Below are 21198 nucleotides of genomic sequence, written 5' to 3'. Positions count from 1 at the left end.
TTTTTTTGGAAAATGTTCGAAATTGTTTGAAGCCTTTACCTAATTAACTTCGTGTTGCGTGTGCGTTCAAAAATACAAAAACAAAATACATGTATTTCAAATTGAAAACAAAAATTTTTGGATTCCCTTAAGCGCTCGGCACATACGGTCCGTTGAGCGTCGCGTTACAACAACCACTTGAAAATTTCAAGAACGCGTGACGCGACTCGCAACGGACCGTATGTGCCGGGGCCATTATACGGCCGAAATCATGGCGGAATAAGGTGTTATGCTAAGTTTACATTTACGAAATCCACTCGATTTCAACTGTCAATTCCATAGCTCAAACGTCAAATGAAATCTCATCTGGATTTCATTTGACGTTTAACCTATGGATTTGACAGTTGAAATCGAGTGGATTTCGTAGATGTAAACCAAGCATTACATCGATAACAATAATCGGGCAATTTACCACACCAAACGTCAAAATAACGCATTACTGTGAAGCAATTCACATACTTTTGTATGTAATTTTATTCACAAAAATACATTTTGACAACTAATTTGATAATCAGCTGTATTTGCCATTGTACCTTTATTATTGTGCCATGTTACAAATAAACAAATTAGCTTCGTTCCAGAACTAAAAAGTTTTTACACATTTAACACATTTTGAAAATTTTTCCCCGAAATGCGTTCCCGTACACCAAAAAAGTTGCAAAATGTTCACTTCTCTTTGAACAAAAATGGCGCTGAATGGATTTCTCTTTAGAAACTTTTTACACGACAAATTTGAGCGAGCAAAAATGTGCAACATGTTTGCCGGCTTCCGATTCGCTGACACGCCGACTTTGACATTTGTTCCAAATTTTTTGACGTTTCTGTCATTTTTCCGTTCCCGTACATTTTGGAAAAATGTGTGCGTTGAACACATTTTTGACAGTTTTCTCTTTTGAACATATTACCATTAAAAAAGTACTGGAACGAAGCTATTGTTGTGCGGCAAGTTTCTCGTAAAATGAAATGAAAATTGTATAAAATAATCATGGTATAATAAGAAAGGTATGGCAGAGCTCACAGCTGATTACAATTTTTTTCCGTTGGTGACCGACTTCTGTCAAACCCATGTTTATATGTTTTGTTTTTAATATTCAAATATGACAAATTTCAAAAAGTAAATACATACATATGTATGTACATACCAGAATTTTCGTATTCATAAAACGAAAAGAATTTTAATTAATTGAATATTTAATCGAGCTAAAATCTGATTGGAAGCTCAAATTGGTACTTTCTCAGAATTTCTGGCGACTACAAACGTAGATCTAAGTGGTCTGCTTAATGTGTGTGGAGAAATGATCAAACGAACACGAACGAACAACAACAACCGAAATGTCTAACGCCACTCCATTTGTTATCCTAAATAAGATTCCGAAGTAAGTGTAATATGTTAGTCCAGACATAAAAGTCTAATATTATCTCTTATTCAGATTGCATGTCGCGAGTAATATGGACAATTAAGATACAACGTAGATGTTGGCGATAACCTTAACAATATGTGTATATGAATATTCAGGAGGATATTGAAATGCCAAGCAAGTAAGTTATTTTCAATGCAAACTCCTGCGGTAGTGGTATCAACAATTGCTGTTTTCTTACAGACATGTTTCGAATATTCCGTTGGAATGGTAGAATCTCGCAAGTTTTGGCTATTTAACAATGTATCATATCAATGAATAAAAAATAAATAATAAAGGTCCAATGTTTCAGTTTATATTCCCAATGTAATGTTCTGCTTATATTTCATTTATTCACATTCATCCGCACGACAGTATGTTGTCGATGCAGGAGCTGCTTGGGTTTTATCGCAGTGAGCATCCCTGTCATGAATAAATTGAGCATCCCTGTCATGAATAAATGGACAGGCTACCCCACCCAGACACGTCAGAAGAGATCTTCATGATCTAGAGAGAGAGGTTCAAGGTGAAACGAAAACCTCTAAACCAACGAGTCTATCAGACAGGCTTGGATAACATTCACACTGATGCAGTCGCGCAGACAGTATAAAGATACAGTGTGAATGCCGTACTCGGCGACCATCCCTATTTGTCGCAGCAAAATAACGCCAGCTGCCAAGGCAAACACGAGGGGGTTTGGGCCAGTTAAGATCTAAACGATGCAGCCGCTTCAATTCGTATTAGGCTCGAATTGATACCACGATACCCAACACATGCCCGGCATATGGATTGGGACCACACGACACGCTGCATTTGTTTAGCTGTCTATCTAACCCCACTCACCTGTCTTCTGATTCTTTATTGAGGCAAACAGTCCAGGTTGCAGAAATTTCGAGTCGGGATACAGAGGAGCCAGATAACTGAAATAATACACGAAAGAACATATTTGTGTTGCTACAACAACATCTGTAGCAGCAACGCTTTTAGTAGATCCACATAAATATGATTTGTTCTCTAGAACGACCCATTATTTTAGATTAATAATTTTGAAAATTGAATATTATATGAAACAAACATAAACAAAAACAAAACATGAAGTTTGTCACCATTGTCAATTTTGAAAGAAAGCGGGCATACGTGTAGGGTTGATTTTTTATGGTTTTTTCGAACCTGTTCTACCTTTCTTATTCTACCATGAAAATAATAGAAAATTGTGAAAAATTAAAAGTAAAAGTGACCCGAAATAAATTCCACTATGTAGATTCAAGATATATTTTATGGAACAACTCTAGTTTAGTAAAAACTCTCCGATTTGAAAATTTTTCCAGAGGTAGATATTGTTGCGCTGATCACGGAAATGTATAATTTTCTTGGGGGACGGACCCGGTTACCCGGTTATTGGACCCGAAAGTCCGGGTACAAAACCCGGGTTAGACCCGGCTCTACTGAACCGATTGCTACAAAATGGGTATCATTGGAAAGCTTATGGAAATACCTATGATGGTGTTATTTTCAGGTGGTCAGGTGATATAACCCAAAAACTGATTTTTGGACCCGGATTTTTCCATTTTTCCCTCAAAAAGTCGAAAATGGGTCCGCTAAATGTATGTCAGATTATAGCTCGCACTTTAACCTTTCCAAAATGGTGCTATATGTTGCAATATCTTCTCTGGATCCAGAGATATGGCCCTTAGAATCTTCAGAACTCGGTCCTGTAGGGCTCATTTCTTTACATTATAGGTGTCTATGGGAAATTTTAAATTTCTAATACCCTAAACAGACGGCAGCGTTAATTTGCATTAACTGCCTTAATTCAAATTAATTCGTACATTATCCACATTCTTAATGCACAAAATCAAAGGAAATTTAAACTGAATTTAGCAATTTCAATATGGCAATGCTGCTGAAAATCAATTGTCTTTTTTCAAATTTCCATGTTTAAGAAAATAAAAAAGGAAAAAAATCAGCAATTTTCGCGTTTCTTCAAAATAAGCAGTGGTCTTTCGCGAGTAGAATAGCAGCTAATTAATCGAAAATTATATCTTCTTCAAATGTTTTTTAAAGTTTTGCAATATTTTTATAATATTAAAAAGACTCAAAAATATCGCGAATAAATTAAATTTATTTTTGCTACATCGTGGTGAAAAGGGCAATGGTAGAAAGTGTATTTGTATCGCATATTTTGGCGAACTTTTGTAAAGCTTTATGAAATGGTCTGCTGGGTACAAACAAACAACACAAACAGCTGTTTCATAAATGCAGAAACTATCGTCTGTCAGGGTGAAAAATTAATTCAAATTAGGACATTTTTAATGCAAATTAACTCTGCCGTCTGTCTAGGGTATAAATTGAACAAAATTTTCTTTTAACTTATAATTTTTCTTTAAATAGGCAAGACAGGCGCAAATCTCGGGAACGGGAACAACATTTTCTCTTAAATTATAAATTTTTCTTTAAGTATCCGGCCTTCGGCCGAGGATTTAAGACTTTCTCCTATGGACAGGTGCAAAACTAGGGAACGGGAACACATTTTTCTTTTAAATTGTAAATGTTTCTTTAAGTAGCCGGCCTTCGGCCGGAGATTTAAGACTTTCTCCTATGGACAGGTGCAAATCTCAAGAACGGGAACAAAATGTTTTTTTAAATTATAATTTTTTTCTATAAATAGCCACTTGGAGAAACCGGGTTTTCGAGATTCTAAGAGCCATATCTCTGGATCCAGATAAGGTATCACAACATATAGCACCATTTTGGAAAGGTTAAAGTGGGAGCTATAGTCTGACATACATGAAGCGGTCACCCGTAATGGGCCCATTTTCGACTTTTTGAGGGTTTTATGGAAAAATCCGGGTCCAAAAATCAGTTTTTGGGTTATATCACCTAAACACCTGAAAACAACCCCATGATATGACCACTTGTTGGATAGGTATTTCCATAAGCTTTCCAATGTAGGTTTAGTGGAGCCGGGTCCAACACGGGTTTTGTATCCGGACTTTCGGGTCCAATAACCGGGTAACCGGGTCAGTCCCCCAAGAAAATGATACATTTCCGTGATCGGCGCAACGATATCTTGCTATGGAAAAAATTTCAAAAAATCGGAGAGTTTTTACTAAACTAGAGTTAAGCCTATTTTATTGAGGCTTTTACACAATTATAAGGAAATATTTAACGTATAACAAGGAAATATTAAAATTTTAAAGTATTATTTTATTTCGTTGAGAGGTTAACAGCAACTTGCTTCGGAGAAGAGTTTTCAAAAATGAACATGTTTAAGTAGTTTGCCAGTGTTTGCTCCCGACACTTTGTCTAAAACAATAGTGGATATTTCCATAAAAACAACTTAAACTAATGCTAAGTTTACATTTACGAAATCCACTCGATTTCATCTGTCAATTCCATAGCTCAAACGTCAAATGAAATCTCATCTGAAATCCATTGGATTTCATTTGACGTTTAACCTATGAATTTGACAGATGAAATCGAGTGGATTTCGTAAATGTAAACATAGCATAATTCTACTTACCCCCAGTTTTTGAAAAAAAATTTATTCTTCTCACACGAATTGTCAAATTTTGTAGATCGATTTACTCGCTTTAGCGCAAATGTAGAGCGCTGATTTTAAAATGAGGAATTCTTAACGATATATGGAACGGGTATACGAAAAATTAGATGTGTATGTCATCTGGGGCTAAGCTATGAATGCCTAAATTATTACGAATATAGACATGATACAATGATACAAGGTAACCTCACGCTCACAGCTCACAGAGTTGTATTCGTTTTGCCGTCCCTTCATTGACAAAATGATTTTGACAAGCTTTGTATGTATATGTTAAAACATACATATGTCAGGTTTATTTACATTTCAAATCTGAAACCAATTTAATTTCAAATTTTTAAATTTAAAATTTTCAGACAATTTGGAGTCAATTTTGTCTTGTTTGTCCACCCGTCTGAAGGATAAATCACGAACGGATCTGCTGATGTAGTCCAAATATCGGTCTTCGTCATATTTGTTCAAATTTTAATCAATTTCGAGAGTGGGGGAGATTGTTAACTTCTTCCCCATTAAGGTTCAACGATTTTTGCTACAGTGGTGCGTACGATAACTTACGACAGGATCAACAGATTTTGTCAAAAATTAATCCTAGCAATATTTTTTCCAGACATCGATTAAGGATGAATTATATCGAGGCAGTCCTTCGAGTACCTCCAGACAAAGTTTCCTCTTAAGGGCTGTTCGAGAATAGTTTATAAATTCCTTGTGGTCCTGTTTGCAATGATATGATGTGTTTCGTGATCAAGTCCATGCATATTTGTTCAAAGCTTAAAAAATCCTATAGCGACCAATATAAATGGCTGGTGGTCACAAAATTGAAAGAGTGGCTGACTGACACTGATGCGCGATGAACGCAGAATACACACAAAATGATCAAAAGGTAGAAAACTGGGGTTTTTCCAACGGTGTGCATTTAAAAGTACTTTTACAAAGCATGTGCAACAACTGAAACATTGCAGTTTTATGACGTTCCGGAAGTCAGCCAGTGACATACGTTGGTCCAACACTAGCACATCGGAATAGTTCTCTCAAACATGGGCATGGTTCCTAACGACCCAAATCTCAAAAAACCCTATGGTGACTAACTAAAATGGCTGTTTGGCACGATAACTGTTGAAATGGCTACCCAAGTTAAATGCAGCGTTTATAATCATGACTACAATAACGTATTTTCCCCCTGGGAAGTTTTTATTTTTTTAAAGACCAAACATTCATAGATGTCGGTTTCCTAGGAAATATATGCTGTAAACAGATAAGGCTGCAAAACTTAAGTCAGTTTTATTTGCATATTCTTAAATATTATAAAAAGTCATACATTTTGCAGCATTAAAATATATAAAATTCTAGCAATGTTTATAATATTTCAAAAGAGTACATCTTCTTGGGGGCGGGTGGTAGTGGTCGGATTTCTTCTAGTTTCAAAGACCTCATGAACATTTTAGCGCGGTTGGCAGCAGCTTTACTGGCAACAACAGCAAAGTAGTTCTTAGCCAATTCAATTGACATTGGATGGAGACGACGAACACGGCCGAAGTACCAGCGGATTTCTTCAGATTTAAAAATGCTATACAAATCGGTGTTAGCAATCTTGGGATGAGGAAGGTTCTTCAAGGTGGGTGGAACCATATTTGAAAAAAAAAAACCTTCATCTTTGTGGTATATGATGAGGGTCCACGACGGCCGCGTATGGTACTTCGGCCAGCGCGGAATCTTTGGTATTTCTTCACCTTTTGGATTTCAGTCCAGATCTTCAGTAGAGGCCACCATCAAGGTATGTGTTTCCAAAACCAACTGATCAGACCACGACGAGTTTGCCAAGATTCCGTAGAGGTTTGGTGACCTATAACAAGGAATACACATTCAACATATGAATTTAAATCAATTCATCATCACTCCAACCCATTTACTTGCCGGCTTGTTTGCTGCCAGCATAATGCGCATTATGCTTGTTGTTGGTTGCCGAAACGCTTTTGGTATCAGCACAATTGGTGAGTTCGTTGACGTCATCACGGCTGGTCAAATGTTGTTTTCCTCCATATGTTAATTGTTTTGCGAGTGTGTGCTGAGGACCGTGATACAGAAAAACATTGTTTTTAGGGATTTTTCACAGAAATTCTTTTTGCACGCTGCTTACCATATTTCTTGACAATTTTCCAACAAGAGAAGCGCCAAAAACTTAATACGCATATGTATTCCCGAAATTGTGCCAAAGATTGTCGCATCATCCTTAATTGAAATTTATTTGTTCCAAGAAAAATTATATAAAATAATAAAATGTAAACAAACAGTAGTATGTTGTTATTGTTGTCATTGACATACAATAACAAAAACAACTTTCATTTCGTTTCGAATGCATGGTTGTATTTGGCAGCTCAAGGACGGTTTTTTCAAATGAGATTACCTTCTTATTCTGCCATGGAATATAGACGAACAAACAAAAATAAGTTACAAAAACTGGGGGTTAATACTAACTTAAAATTAAATAAAAAATACAAAAACAAAATCTTTTAAATATTAAAGATGCAGAAAAGAAAAAAACTAACCTCTATGACAGCCAGAAGTTGTGTTAGTGTAAAAATCAGCGAGGAGTGAAGATGTTGGATTAAAATCATTCGGTATATTTTCCCTTATGATGCCAACAGGAGACAAATAGTTGGTATCTGACCAGCTAAATTCACGTTGGTGATTGTAAACGTCTTTAACCAATGTATTTTCGTGATTGGACAAGCTATCAACAAAATTTCGAAGATAGTTAAGTGCATATCATGGTACAATAATACAGGTAGCATTATCATGCCAGCTGATGGTAGCATAATGTGTCAACTGCATTGAATTGATGTCAAATTTTGACACCTTAAGTTACCAACAATTGCCGATGCGGCTACCTGTGTATTTGTACCATCGTGCATATAAACCAATAGGTGTAATGGAACATTCAGAATAAATGTGACAATTAGAGTATCTCTTCGTAGGATTTTGAAAATTCTTATTCACATACAGAATGAGCACCTTTCTTTTACAAACCTCAAGCTCTCGAACAACCGAAGGAAATGCTAAACCATATTGGAAAAGCATACACTAGAATAGGTCTTAAAGGTTACCTTGCTTGCTTCTGATAAAAGAATAAAAAAGAAAAGGGCAACCCAGTTCGAAATTTGCTCGGCCTCCTTTATTCTTTTATTTTTATAATGTCAAAAATGAAGCAGCAAAGCAAGGCAACCAGGCAAAGCAGCTTATGTACCCAGGCCTTTAAGTTTGTAACGAATTTAAAAATTGTATGTTGATGTCCATTCGGAATAATTTGAGTTAGGGGTTTAACGAGTATATCGCTAGTTTTATTTATTCCTAATGGTCGTTAACCTCGTATTTTGCAGATTTGTTAAAAATTCAAAAAGATAAATTCTGATATTTTTTCTCGATTATTACATATTTTTGCGTACATATTCAAATTTATTATATTGAAATTTGTTTAACGTCTAATTATGAAAAACAAAAACACCATTATTTTGGCAACAAAAATTAATAGAATTGTTAATAGATCATTTGTATACCTTAAAATCAAAAGAAAAGCCAACCCACATTTCATGGTACAAGAATAAAGGTAGTTTCATGCTAACAACTGATTTAAATTTTTTTCAAATTTTGAATTTGAAGTACGTTCATTGTCAAATTATAGTTTGACATAGTAAACATTGTACATACACATACATACAAACCTACATTTGCATATGTGACAGTTACAAAATAAACAAAAATTTAATTCGAATTATTGAATAAAAAAACAATTGTATTTTAACATGAGATCTTGTGTGTTGTGCAAAAAGAAGAATTGTGGCTGTAATTGGTCATTTTTCAATGTTCCTAAGTGTGAAAAACTTCGTGATACGTGGTCAACATCAAAATAATTGTCAATGGAAAAGAATTCATTTGCGTAGATCACTTTTTGCCATCCGACATAATACATTTTTCTAAACGCAAATGCTTATTGTCGAACGCTGTTCCATTTGTGGCCACAAGAAGAAGTGGATCACTATTATCAATACCAAATACTTACAGTAGGGAAATTAATATGATGAATGAAGAGGAATGTGATTTCCATTACAATGAAGAAGTGTCTACCAATTCTACAGGAACTAAGTAAGATGCTATCTGTATTACCATGGCCATGTTTGGGTAAGTTATTCCGTAACACAAATATTTTCTTTGCGTATCTCGAAGTATATATTTCATATTTTAGCACGAAATACTGAAATTTTGAGAGAGACTAGCAATGTAAAACAAGACTGTACCGAATGGATACAGGGAGAAGCCAGTGCGAACATAGATGTAAATATCAGTGACCCATTGGAAGTTGGTAACGAAGTTGAAGATTTGTCAGGACACCAATTTCGAGAAATTCACCAGCTTGAAGATACCCTTGAATATATGGCTACAGAGTAGACACAGACATCTTCAGATCTTTGAACATAGATGCAAATCCTGTTCCTTAACACTGTGGATTTTTTTGGACATATACGCTATGAAAATGACTTTTGAAATCGTGTGGATTTCGAAAATCTAAACTTACTATTATAGCGTTATTACAAGTTGCATCTTCTCAACAAATAATGTATATGTTTAAAGTAAGCTGAACTTAAACTACTAAAATTAAATTTTTGATGTATACGATTTTTTTTATTTTGTCCAAACAATAACAAAATGAATCATTTAATATTGGAACATAACTTTAGTTCTTTAATCAATGCATTTTTTACATTTTCTTATTCAATTTTGGTATACATACAATTTTGAAATGAAAAATTTTATAAATAAATTATTCGGATTTTAATACCTTAAACATAACTAATTAAATTAACCGTATTTATTGTCTGTGAGCTGTGCCCAATTCTTAGCAAGTATAGAAATTGTACTTCGTAACAAATACATATGTATGTATGTGTTCCCACAACATCACCGAAGGTAGAAAGATAGACTTCTCTCATGCCACTACGTCGATTTGTAGTGTCTCTTGTCTTTTAATTTCACGGAAGAGTTCCAATCCGTAGGTTTATATGCTGCTACAACAACAAAAGTTAGCCGACATTGCGTTTAGGGGATTCGCTACGGCGAAAATTTTGATGTTCTGGTTCTGTTGAAATAAACTAAGTTTCTGCAAAATATTAGGGTACACAACATTTGAACCAAATCGCTTGACCCGTTCGAGAGTTATCGTGCACACCAGTGAGCTAGACGGACATGTCTAAATCAACTCCAATTTGTCTGAAACGGATTTCGTCTAAACATACATTATTTCGATGAACCACAAAATTTGTATTAAACAGTTAAGCAGCACTTAAAAAAGACTACGGAATTAATTAATATTCCACCATTTTTTTCAACGGATGTCGTGGTTGATGCCCCTGTCAGGCATATTTAACAGTAACGCCATTCGGACACGTCCATCCATTATCATTGAGCTAATATGTTGACTCTGAACTCAATGTTTTTTATTATGGTGTCAACGATTGTTCTTACACGGCGTTTATATTATAGCCTTTTGCAAGGTTAACCTTGTTTATGAGGATTTGTTTGAAATATAAGCAATGGAATTGACATTTAAAACCCAGTCGGTTTGTTAAATCCGTTTATATATAAACGGGGTATTAACTGCGTAATTATCCAATATGAATGCACTATTTTACAAATATACATAATACTTTTTAACTAAACTCGTCACATAAGTCTTGTTTTTGCGAGAAAACACAGTCATGGAAATTGAGTTTTTAGAGTTGTATGCAGTTCTGAAAAATTAGTAATGCATTAAAAAACGGATAAACGGGAGGATATTTGCAAACCTTTAAAACTGGAGACTTTTTATACTTTCGAAATTTTTAAAAATTTTTATTTGTTCCAATATATCGGCATCCGAAGCACTCACTTTAATCCGTCGAGGGCTGCATCAAATTTTATCTTATTGTGGAGACTTCTACTGATATTCCGAGATGGAAGATCACGCTGTTACTTCGGTTTTCTTGATAAAAATGTTGATTATCGACTTTAATAATACCTCTGGCACGAAAATACAAAAATTGTTTGTTTTGATTGTCCACTGCTTCTCAAAAATAAACAAACTGTTTTGTTTTTGTAATGAAATGTCATGCAGTATTGTTGTTCTTATGTATTTGACACGCTCCTGTACAGACATACAGAGTTGCATTTACGTGTATTTGACAGATGCGACTACCTTTTATCATTCTACCATGCCCACATTTTTTACAATCAAAACAATAATTTGGCACATACAGTTAGGCAAGAAATGTATTGCAAAAACCAAAATTGTAGAAAATTTTATGTTAATTGTTCGTTTATGTCAACAAATTATGTAAAAACGGTTTTTTGTGCAAATCTCTTGCTATAGGTCCTTACAACAATATTCCGTCAACATATGCAAATGTTATTTGCGATTTATAACAAATACGGTCAAAAATAAGAATTAGCTACTATATGGGGGTGAAAATAAAAGTATTGCAAACATTACCAAATCGATGGTTTCTTCGAGAATTACCAAAAGTGTGTTCCTTAATGAGTTGTATATCCACTTTGGACATTTATTGGAGCATTAATGAGCTTAGTTAAACCAAAAATTAGGGCTCGGTATGTTCCACTCTAAGGATACTGGTTCCCCAATTTTTGGTAAATCTTGATCCTTCGTTGGAGGATGTTTTTGGAGTTTTTTGTTAAATTGGACCCAAAAATTTTATATGGGTTGATATCAGGATGTTGGCCCGATGTATTTAAGAGTTTTGTGTTATATTACATCGGCAATTTACACAAATATGATTAACATGTCATTATCTGGTCTTTGGAATGGTGGTAGTTGACTTTGTTTGAACTTTCGGTATCGATTTTTCTGACTTTCAGACCAATGACTATTAAATATTTCTTAATGATGTCAGTGGGGATGTCTTCCCAATCATTATTACATCCGTGAACCCAATTTCGCATACTATTTTGCATGGTAAATAATATAGTACCCATATATTCGGTATTCCAGCTTCCCCAGTAGCGGTTTAATTTCCACATTTGATAGGTTTTATTCGATTTGGCTCAATTTTTTGGATTTATCATGATAGCAGAGGATAATATCTATCCACTTAGTAAAAATTAAATCTTATCAATACCATGGAGGGACGAAATAGTGCTCTATCGTAGGTCGTTCCAAAATACTACACTGGTGTCAATTTTTTCCATATACTTTCCAGAGGTATTTCGATGTTCTCAAAGCCAAAATCGGACTGTTTTGCATTGTTTCATTATGCTACAATACATATTGAGTCAAATATTCATTCTTTGCCTACTTGCCTATGGCCTATTCGTCATTGTTTATTGTTAATATGGTCCCATGCGTTTTTTAACTGTCTGAAGACCCTCCATGACGGCATTTTTTATACCCTCCACCATAGGATGGGGGGTATATTAAGTTTGTCACTACGTTTGTAACTACTCGAAATAATCATTGTAGATCCCACAAAGTATATATATTCTTGATCAGCGTGCAATTCTACATCGATATAGCCATGTCCGTCCGTCTGTCTGTCCGTCTGTGCAAATCACTCAAGCGTCCGAACGGATTGACGTAGGTTGATAAAATTTTAGGAAAATATATAATATGTACGTAGGACTTTTGGTATTGAAAGCGGGCTATGTAGGTCCACGCTTTCGTATAGCCCCCATACAAAATGACGCGTGACGCGTCGTCGTTTTAAGGAATATTTAAGATATTTGTCCCATTTTACCACCGAATTGGTTGTAATTTGGTACTTTGTGTCTCCAGACGCGAAAAAGCATTCCTATATAGGTCCACGTTTTGGTATAGCCCGCATATAAGGCCCCATATAAAGTACGCGTCATTTTAATATATTTTGAATGTATTAGACCCATTTGACCACAGAATTGGTTGTAATTTGGTATTTTGTGTCTCCAGAGGCCAGAAAACATTCCTACCAAAGTTGGGTTATATAGGTCCACGTTTTGGTATAGCCCCCACATAAGGCCCCTTATAAAGTACGCGTCATTTTAATATATTTTGAATGTATTAGACCCATTTGACCAAAGAATTGGTTATAACTTCGTATTTTGTGTTTCCAGAGGCTAAGAAACATTTCTGCCATAAAATGTTTATATAAGTCCACGTGTTGATATAGCCCCCATAATACGATATCTCCCGATTTTCGATATTTTGAAGGTTTTAGCCTCATTATCACACCGTGATGGTTGAAATTTGGTATTTAGTCTTTTGTTGTGGCCACATTAATCCACCGAAATGGCTGAAATTTGTGGTGGAGGGTATAAAAAGTTCGGCCCGACCGAACTTAACGCTTTTCTTACTTGTTATCACTGAACTTTATTACATTCAATTAGCCGCAAAAGTCATAAAAATGCATAATGACAGCAAAAATTTTATAGTACTGATTTTTCCCGTTGCAATACTTTTATTGTCACCCCCCAAGTAGTGACAATTAATATGAAATTTTCTACAATTTTGGTTTTTGCAATACATTTGTTGCCTTACTGTATGTATGTACGTTTGTGTGATCATTGTCGTAGTCGTTGAGGAGAATCTGACAGATTTTTAATAGAAAACATGGCACAATAATACAGGTACAACGGCAAAAACAGCCGATCTTCATACCAATTGTCAAAATGCATTATTGTGAATAAAATCACATACAAAATGTAAACAAGCAATTCACAGTAACGCATTATTGTGAGCAAATTTGACGTTTGACATGATTTGATGTAACACCTTCTTATTCCACCATGAAAGAAAGATATAGTACGTTTATATATAACCGGATTTAACAAACCCACTGGGTTTTAAATGTCAACTACATTGCGTATACGTCAAATAAATCCTTATTAAGAAGGTTAACCCTGCAAATTCCATAATATAAACATGGCCTTAGTCATCTGGTAAAACTCGAACGTTATATCACGAAAATGGATAAAAGTTGTAAAGATTGAATATATGATAGTTATTTTGCAATATATTTTAATAATTATTGCCTAAAATTCTTTTGAAATTGAATTGTTTTTATCTGTGCTGTGTTTATAGAAACAATCATGACTCTTTTTCTTGTATTTTGCTAAGTTTACATTTACGAAATCCACTCGATTTCAACTGTCAATTCCATAGCTCAAACGTCAAATGAAATCTCATCTGGATTTCATTTGACTTTTATCCTATGGATTTGACAGTTGAAATCGAGTGGATCTCGTAAATGTAAACCAGGGGCATGATGAAATTATAAGGTGGCGTAAAACGGCCAGCTGATTGGTTTCAATCTGTCAAATATTTTGTTATTGTGAATAAATTGTGTGAAAACGTAAACAAACATTTTGACATATTGAAGAATTTTCGGCCAAAATAGAGTTGTTGTTGTGCTACTTACGTGACCTGTTAAATAGATCTTGACCAGGGACGAGCTTCTTTGCTTAGATCGTATAGTGAGGGCGCCCACTGAGTTGTTTTTGCATTTGCTTCTCTCTCTCACGTACAGTGTAAATGAATGAAAACAAACAAAAACATAATGTGGTTGTTGCTTTTTTCACTCATACGTTCATACATGTCTTCGCTTTGGTTGTATTTCTGTGGTCGTCGCTGATGTAAACCAAGCATTTCAGTAAATAAAAAACAAATGGGCTGACTTCCGTATCGCCATTTGCTTTGTGTTGTTTAATCTTCGTCAAAATATTTCAGTTGCACACTCATGAATTGTTCCCCGAATATGCATCTAAATGCCTGCGTTAAAAATGCGTGTTTTTGACGTTTTGAAACACGTTTCTTCGCAGTTGTTAAGTACTATGACGTTAAAAAAAAAACATAATACTGTTACGGAATTAGGTTTAACTAATCACCGTGTAGACGTCGTTTTATTCCCCAGTACGATTTGTACCAAATAAAACAGGTTTTGTTTTAGATTACGCTTCTACAATGCTTTATTTACTTTATTACACTTATTCAGAACCGAATTTAATTACTAAGCACACAGCAAGTCTCTAGTTAGCACGCAGCTTTTCTTTAACCGATCTGTTCAGTTCAACGCTTAAAACACAACTACTCCGTCATTGCCATTTCCTCGGTATTTATACCCCAAAGTCTCCTTGTTCTAGAGTCCTCCAGAACACATATGGCAACATCTCGAATCTGTGCAGTGAACACACAGACGCACATTCGCACTAAGCGAACAACCATACTCACATACATACATGGGGGAATACAATTGGACGACAAGCACAGTAATGACGTAACTACAACAACAAACAAGTGCAATAAAGAAGTAACAAACTAAACAATAATTACATGATTGTGGCAAAACAAAACAAAACAAAAGCACATTAATGAAAGGTAAAGAACATCTAGAATAATGAAGATAATTCTACATGATAATTGTTGTTGCTTAAATAAAGTAACTGCGTAATAAAACTTTACGTTACAATTCAAATTTTTAAATTAACGGAAATTAAACTAAACTAACTTAAACCTATCAGTTACATTCGTAACATTGCCTCCCGCTTAAGCCTGTTCGTCCCGAATAGGCACAGTTCCCTCTCTGTGGTATGGGCATTGGTAACACTGCCTCCCGCTTAAGCCTGTTCCTCTTGACTAGACACAGTTCTCTTTCCGTAGTGGTAGCAACTGATTTAGATGTACCCTCTACGCCATTAGCTTTGGACTTTCGCTCTTTTCTCTCCAGGTATCGTGACGTTATATTTTCTTTCTCGGTCACCCTCCTAAGTGCCACCTGGTCGTCATCGGACTTGTCCTTCCTTGTTGTACGGCCGCTTTTCGATGGACCTTTACTCGACGTACATCTTCGCTTTCTCGTCCTCGTTGCTGGATTTTTCCGCTTTCCTACGGCCCAATTGTCGGCGGCTTCCACATTCAGCGTACGGACATCGACAGCGATCTCGCCGGATTCTGCCTTTGGGCGATGTTTGCTTTTCTCGTTGTAGCCCACACTTATCGGTATTTCCACATTGGACCATGTCATCACACGTTCTTTCATATCCAGATTAAGACCAAAGGCAATCATAAAATCTGCGCCTATTATAACTTCGTCTACGATATCAGCAACTATAAACTCGTAATCGACCGATTTATTGACAATAGTTAGTCTCACGGTTATCTTTCCATGTACTGCCGCAGGCTCCCCTGTTGCTGTGCGCAGTCTGACTCCATTTAGTGGCGTTATCTTTCCCCTGGCCAGATCTGATCTGATGATGGACTTTGATGCGCCTGTATCCAAGGTCAGAATTCGCTTGTCGCCATTGATATAACCAGTTGTTGTAAGGTTGTGGTTTTTCTGTTGTACTATCGCTATGGAGATTGTGGGACCATCATTTTCATCCTCTGCCAGCGGCGTCTCGTGATTGACGGAATTCATTTTATTTGATTCACCTGATGTCTCTCTTTCCAGATTCTTGGCCACCGGTTGGTCGTCGCTTTTTGAAGGCGGTGAGGCGGATCTGGTCCTTGGTCGTTGCAATCTGCATTCTCGTGCAATGTGTCCAGCTTTCCGACAGTTGTAGCAAGTCCTTCTCGTTTTACCAGCTCTTCGTTTCACTTTACCTACTACCTGCATTAGTGCATCTTTCATTAGTTCGACAACGGTCTGAGGATTGTTTTCCTCAACTTCCAGCCTCTGCACATTGCAAGCCTGAGGTTTCACCATTGTCTCTTGCTTATGTCCGCCACCGTACTTAAGTTCAAGAGCAGCCATTATATCTCCATAACTGTTTCTAGAAGCGGCGGGAATATTCTGTAATACGTCAGCAGCACCGCCCTTCAATGCCATAAGTAGTCGAACCGCCTTGTCGTTATCGTTCCACGAATTTCTCGAAGCAACCGTCTCAAATTGTAATTTGAAGACATCAAACGATGTAGATCCGTCGAATTCAGGAGGCTTGATTTTCAGAGTGTTATCAATAACTCGCACTGGTCCTCCTTTGATTTCCAGTTCAGACATTTTCTTTTCCAGATTCACAATCTTCTCGTCGTGGGCCAGAAATTGCCTATCCAATTTCTTTAAATGGTTTTCCATAACCTCGAATCGCTTTCCAATAACTTGCGTAATATTATCGAGTCTTTCGCTGATTTTTGCCTCTAATTCTTCCAATTTTTCGTCGAATTCCTCCGTCAGACATTTGAAGCTTTCATTTATTGCAATAGATTCCTCTTCCATTCTCTTACTAAATTCCTTCGCCAACGTTACTGCAATAACTTTTGCAACCTCCGTATAACTCGGAACCGCGTCTGAAGTTTCATCTCTAATATCAAACTCATATTCGTCGATGTTCATTCCACGGCGCTCGAACTCTTCCAACAAGCGTTTTTGTAGTTCGGCCTTGTTGCCAGTAGAACACAACTCCAACTTACTTAGCTCCTTCTTCAAATCTTCCTTTCGTAGATCCTTGAACTTCATCTTCATTGTAGGATTATCGTAATCTCACTTCTGACACCAATTGTTACGGAATTAGGTTTAACTAATCTCCGTGTAGACGTTGTTTTATTCCCCAGTACGATTTGTACCAAATAAAACAGGGTTCGTTTTAGATTACGCTTCTACAATGCTTTATTTCTTTACTAGTCGATGTTTACACTTCGGTATAAAATTCACAACTACTCCGTCATTGCCATTTCCTCGGTATTTATACCCCAAAGTCTCCCTGTTCTAGAGTCCTCCAGAACACATATGGCAACATCTCGAATCTGTGCAGCGAACACACAGACGCACATTCGCACTAAGCGAACAACCATACTCACATACATACATGGGGGAATACAATTGGACGACAAGCACAGTAATGACGTAACTACAACAACAAACAAGTGCAATAAAGAAGTAACAAACTAAACAAAAACAAAACAAAAGCACATTAATGAAAGGTAAAGAACATCTAGAATAATGAAGATAATTCTACATGATAATTGTTGTTGCTTAATTAAAGTAACTGCGTAATAAAACTTTACGTTACAATTCAAATTTTTAAATTAACGGAAATTAAACTAAACTAACTTAAACCTATCAGTTACATTCGTAACAATACTTCGCACATTTGCAGGCATTTGTTAAGCGACTGACGATACGGAAGTCAGCCATGCTCTTTTTGACCCAAGAAATCCGTCCATTTCCATCAAATTAATAATATACAAAATCCGAAGTCTTCTATTGACATTTTTACTGTACATTTTGTATGCATTTATTAAGAGGTAGTTTACACTATCTATCAATGTCATATGACACGTAATAAAACATTTCATATCTACCCACGCAGGCAATGTGGAGACGTACTTTTATTACATTTTTGCTGGTGTGGACGCACAAAGTAAATGGCGTAAGGAAAATCTCCAATATTCCACATATTAGTGAATATTTAACGATAGAAAATTTCATGTCATATGACATTTACATATAGTGTAAACTACCGCTAAGCAAACACATGCCTTTTATAAATAGCTTCGTTCCAGTACTTTTTTAATGGTAAAATGTGCAAAAGAGAAAACTGTGACAAATGAGTTCACCGCACACATTTTTTCAAAATGTACGGGAACGGTAAAATGGCAGAAACGTCAAAAAAATCTGGAATTAATGTCAAAGTCGGCGTGTCAGCCAATCAGAAGGCGGCAAACATGTTGCACATTTTTGCTCACTCAAATTTGTCGTGTAAAAAGTTTCTAAAGAGAAAGCTATTCAGCGCCATTTTTGTTCAAATAGAAGTTATTTAAGACTTTCTCCTATGGACAGGAACAAATCTCGGCTAATAGTACGTCTAGACTTATAAATCCACTCAATTTCAAATGTCAATTCCATCCCAGCAAAAAATTTTGGAAGTAGTGCAATGCAGAGTTATGATTTCAATACATTTTTCGATGCAGTCCATACGAAGTTATGAAAATGCCCTGCGCTTGAAACATTTTGGAAGCACTCGCTTAAAGATCCCTAGCCAAGCAAGCCAATTTTTTGATCCCTACAGTCGCAGTCTTTTTTTTTCTGAACACAAGAGTGTCTAATGTCAAATTTACATTAGCAACTTTTTCGTCATTTAGAGCTGATTCGTCATTTATTTGCTAAAACAGGCAACATTTTGCGTCATTTGCCATACAAAAATAAATGACGATAGCTGCGTCATTTATTCTAAACAACGCACGAAAACACCGTACTATTATACGCAACCCTGCTTTTTCGTCATAAACTACCAAAAAATGCAACTGTTTTATGATGTCTTTGTTTGTTTGTGTGTGTTGTGGAAAACAAAAATACTCAAACGAAGACAAAAGTGAAAATAAATGGTTAAAAAACTTGCAAAAATTATGTTTGTTTTTGGAATTAATTTAAGTTATTTGATACACATTTGTGTTGTGAAATTCCTATTTTTCAGAATAAATATATTGTGTGCGTGTGTTTGTGTTATTGTATAAGTATGGATGTGCGATTGTGTGTGTAAGCAAATGACGCAAAAAAACAGATGTAAATACACTTCATTTGATTCTAGGATTTCGTAAAACGAAATCATTTAATGTGCATATGTAAATTGGACTTAAAATTATAAGAATTTGTTAAAAAATAAAGAAATACAGACAAAAGGTACGAACATTGCTGTAATTCACGACACGCAAATTATTTTTGAAGTGGAGTTAGATTTTTTTTGAAATCTGAACTGGAGTTGGAGGAAAATGAAAAACCATTTGGATGATGAAGCAATATCAGTTGCGGTGTCACAAAAAGCAGAGCAGAGGAAGTAAACTCAGTTATGATCAAATTTAATGGAGAGTTTTTATAAATTGTATTAGTGTAATAAAGTTAATATTCTTGTTTACACGAATAAGCAATGTATTTTATTTATTTTGGGATATTTGCAATGGCTTGCATTTTATAGCATCTTTAGACTGCATTTAAATTCAATCCAAAACACTACATCAAAGGGTGTGATTTGGATCGAAAATGGAGTGCATCCTAGCTGTGTGCCGTGGAAGCAAAATGGAGTGCATCCTAGCTGTGCGCTCTCTTGTAAAATTCATAGGCGAATTCATAGGAAAAGATGTACTCCAGCGGCAATTGTTCTAGTGATTTAACTGCATCCGCGGATGCAAACTTTTTGCCGGGTAGTAATAATTATTACTAATGTTGCAGATTTTGACAGTTGTATAAGGAAAAGTTGCTGAAAAAATGTTTCAGCAACATTTAGTAAGTAAAAAGACACACCTATAAATACAACTAATATGCCATTTATAGCTCATTTAGACTAGTCATAAATCCTCGACTGGATTTAATAAATCCAGTACAAATCTCATTGCATTTAGATATACCTTTTGGAGGTTTTAAATGGCAGTCAGCTGATTTTCGTTCATAGCACAATTACCAAGGTAGATGCATCAGCTCATCTGATCATTTTTGAAACGTTAAAAGAAGTTGTTGTAAATTAAATCCGTCTCAAAAAACATAGGCCAAATTACAAATTTATTGTTTAATATTGAAAATGTTAGCACATTATGCTACTAATGCTAACTAAAGATCAAATAAAGAATTATTTTATTGCTTAAGCATCGTTAATATGAGTCTTGTTTGATTAAAATCATCTTTGTACATGAAAACAAATTTAATTTTTCCGCCTTGTTTACAAATTTTGTCATTTTAAATTATTTTTATTATAGCAATTCGCCGATGCATCTACCTTGTTTCTTGTGCCAGCTTGCAACTTTTGTATTTTCTAGCAACATGTTGCAAAAAAACAGAGTTGTATACGAGGATTTATGCCGAATTTAAAACAAATCCACTCAATACGAGGATTTATTTTTGTATGGGAAATCTGGTAGATTTTGGCTGGATTTAGCAAATAAAACCTGATAATGTGCTAAATCCGGCTAATTATGTCATATCTAAATGGCCTATTAGATATGACATCATTAGCCGGATTTAGCCCATTAGCAGGTTTTATTTGCTAAATCCAGCCAAAATCTGCCAGATTTCCCAAACAAAAATAAATCCTCCTATTGAGTGGATTTGTTTTAAATCTGGCATAAATCACCGTATACAACTCTGTTTTTTGCAACATGTTGCTAGAAAATACAAAAAGTTGCAAGCTGGCACAAGAAACAAGGTAGATGCATCGGTGAATTGCTACACTAAAAATAATTTAAAATGTAAAAATTTGTAAACAAGG

At 35.5% G+C, this 21198-nt stretch overlaps 1 protein-coding gene and 1 long non-coding RNA gene across 4 annotated transcripts in view; one reads left to right on the top strand and one right to left on the bottom strand.

Annotated features, from left to right (window-relative positions):
• Positions 1-21198, bottom strand: part of LOC141388806 (uncharacterized) — a 56490-nt gene that overhangs the window by 27387 nt on the left and 7905 nt on the right. Inside the window, exon 2 of one of the 3 annotated variants that reach the window (XM_073959194.1) lies at positions 14238-17850. The exons of the other annotated variants lie outside the window; for them this stretch is intronic. Within the exon in view, the coding sequence (XP_073815295.1) occupies positions 15522-17465 (1944 nt within the window). The 5' untranslated portion in view covers positions 17466-17850 and the 3' untranslated portion in view covers positions 14238-15521. Of the gene's footprint in view, positions 1-14237; positions 17851-21198 lie in introns of those variants that run through there. 3 annotated transcript variants of the gene reach the window in all.
• Positions 1065-1766, top strand: LOC141390986 (uncharacterized). Its single transcript, XR_012409539.1, has 3 exons — positions 1065-1415; positions 1470-1578; positions 1641-1766. It is a non-coding gene; the product is annotated as an uncharacterized lncRNA (long non-coding RNA).

This window comes from Musca autumnalis, unplaced genomic scaffold, assembly GCF_047663935.1.
Source record: "Musca autumnalis isolate F117 unplaced genomic scaffold, ASM4766393v1 scaffold_1, whole genome shotgun sequence".
Lineage (NCBI taxonomy): Eukaryota > Metazoa > Arthropoda > Insecta > Diptera > Muscidae > Musca > Musca autumnalis.
This window is presented reverse-complemented; position numbering and strand designations above follow the sequence as displayed.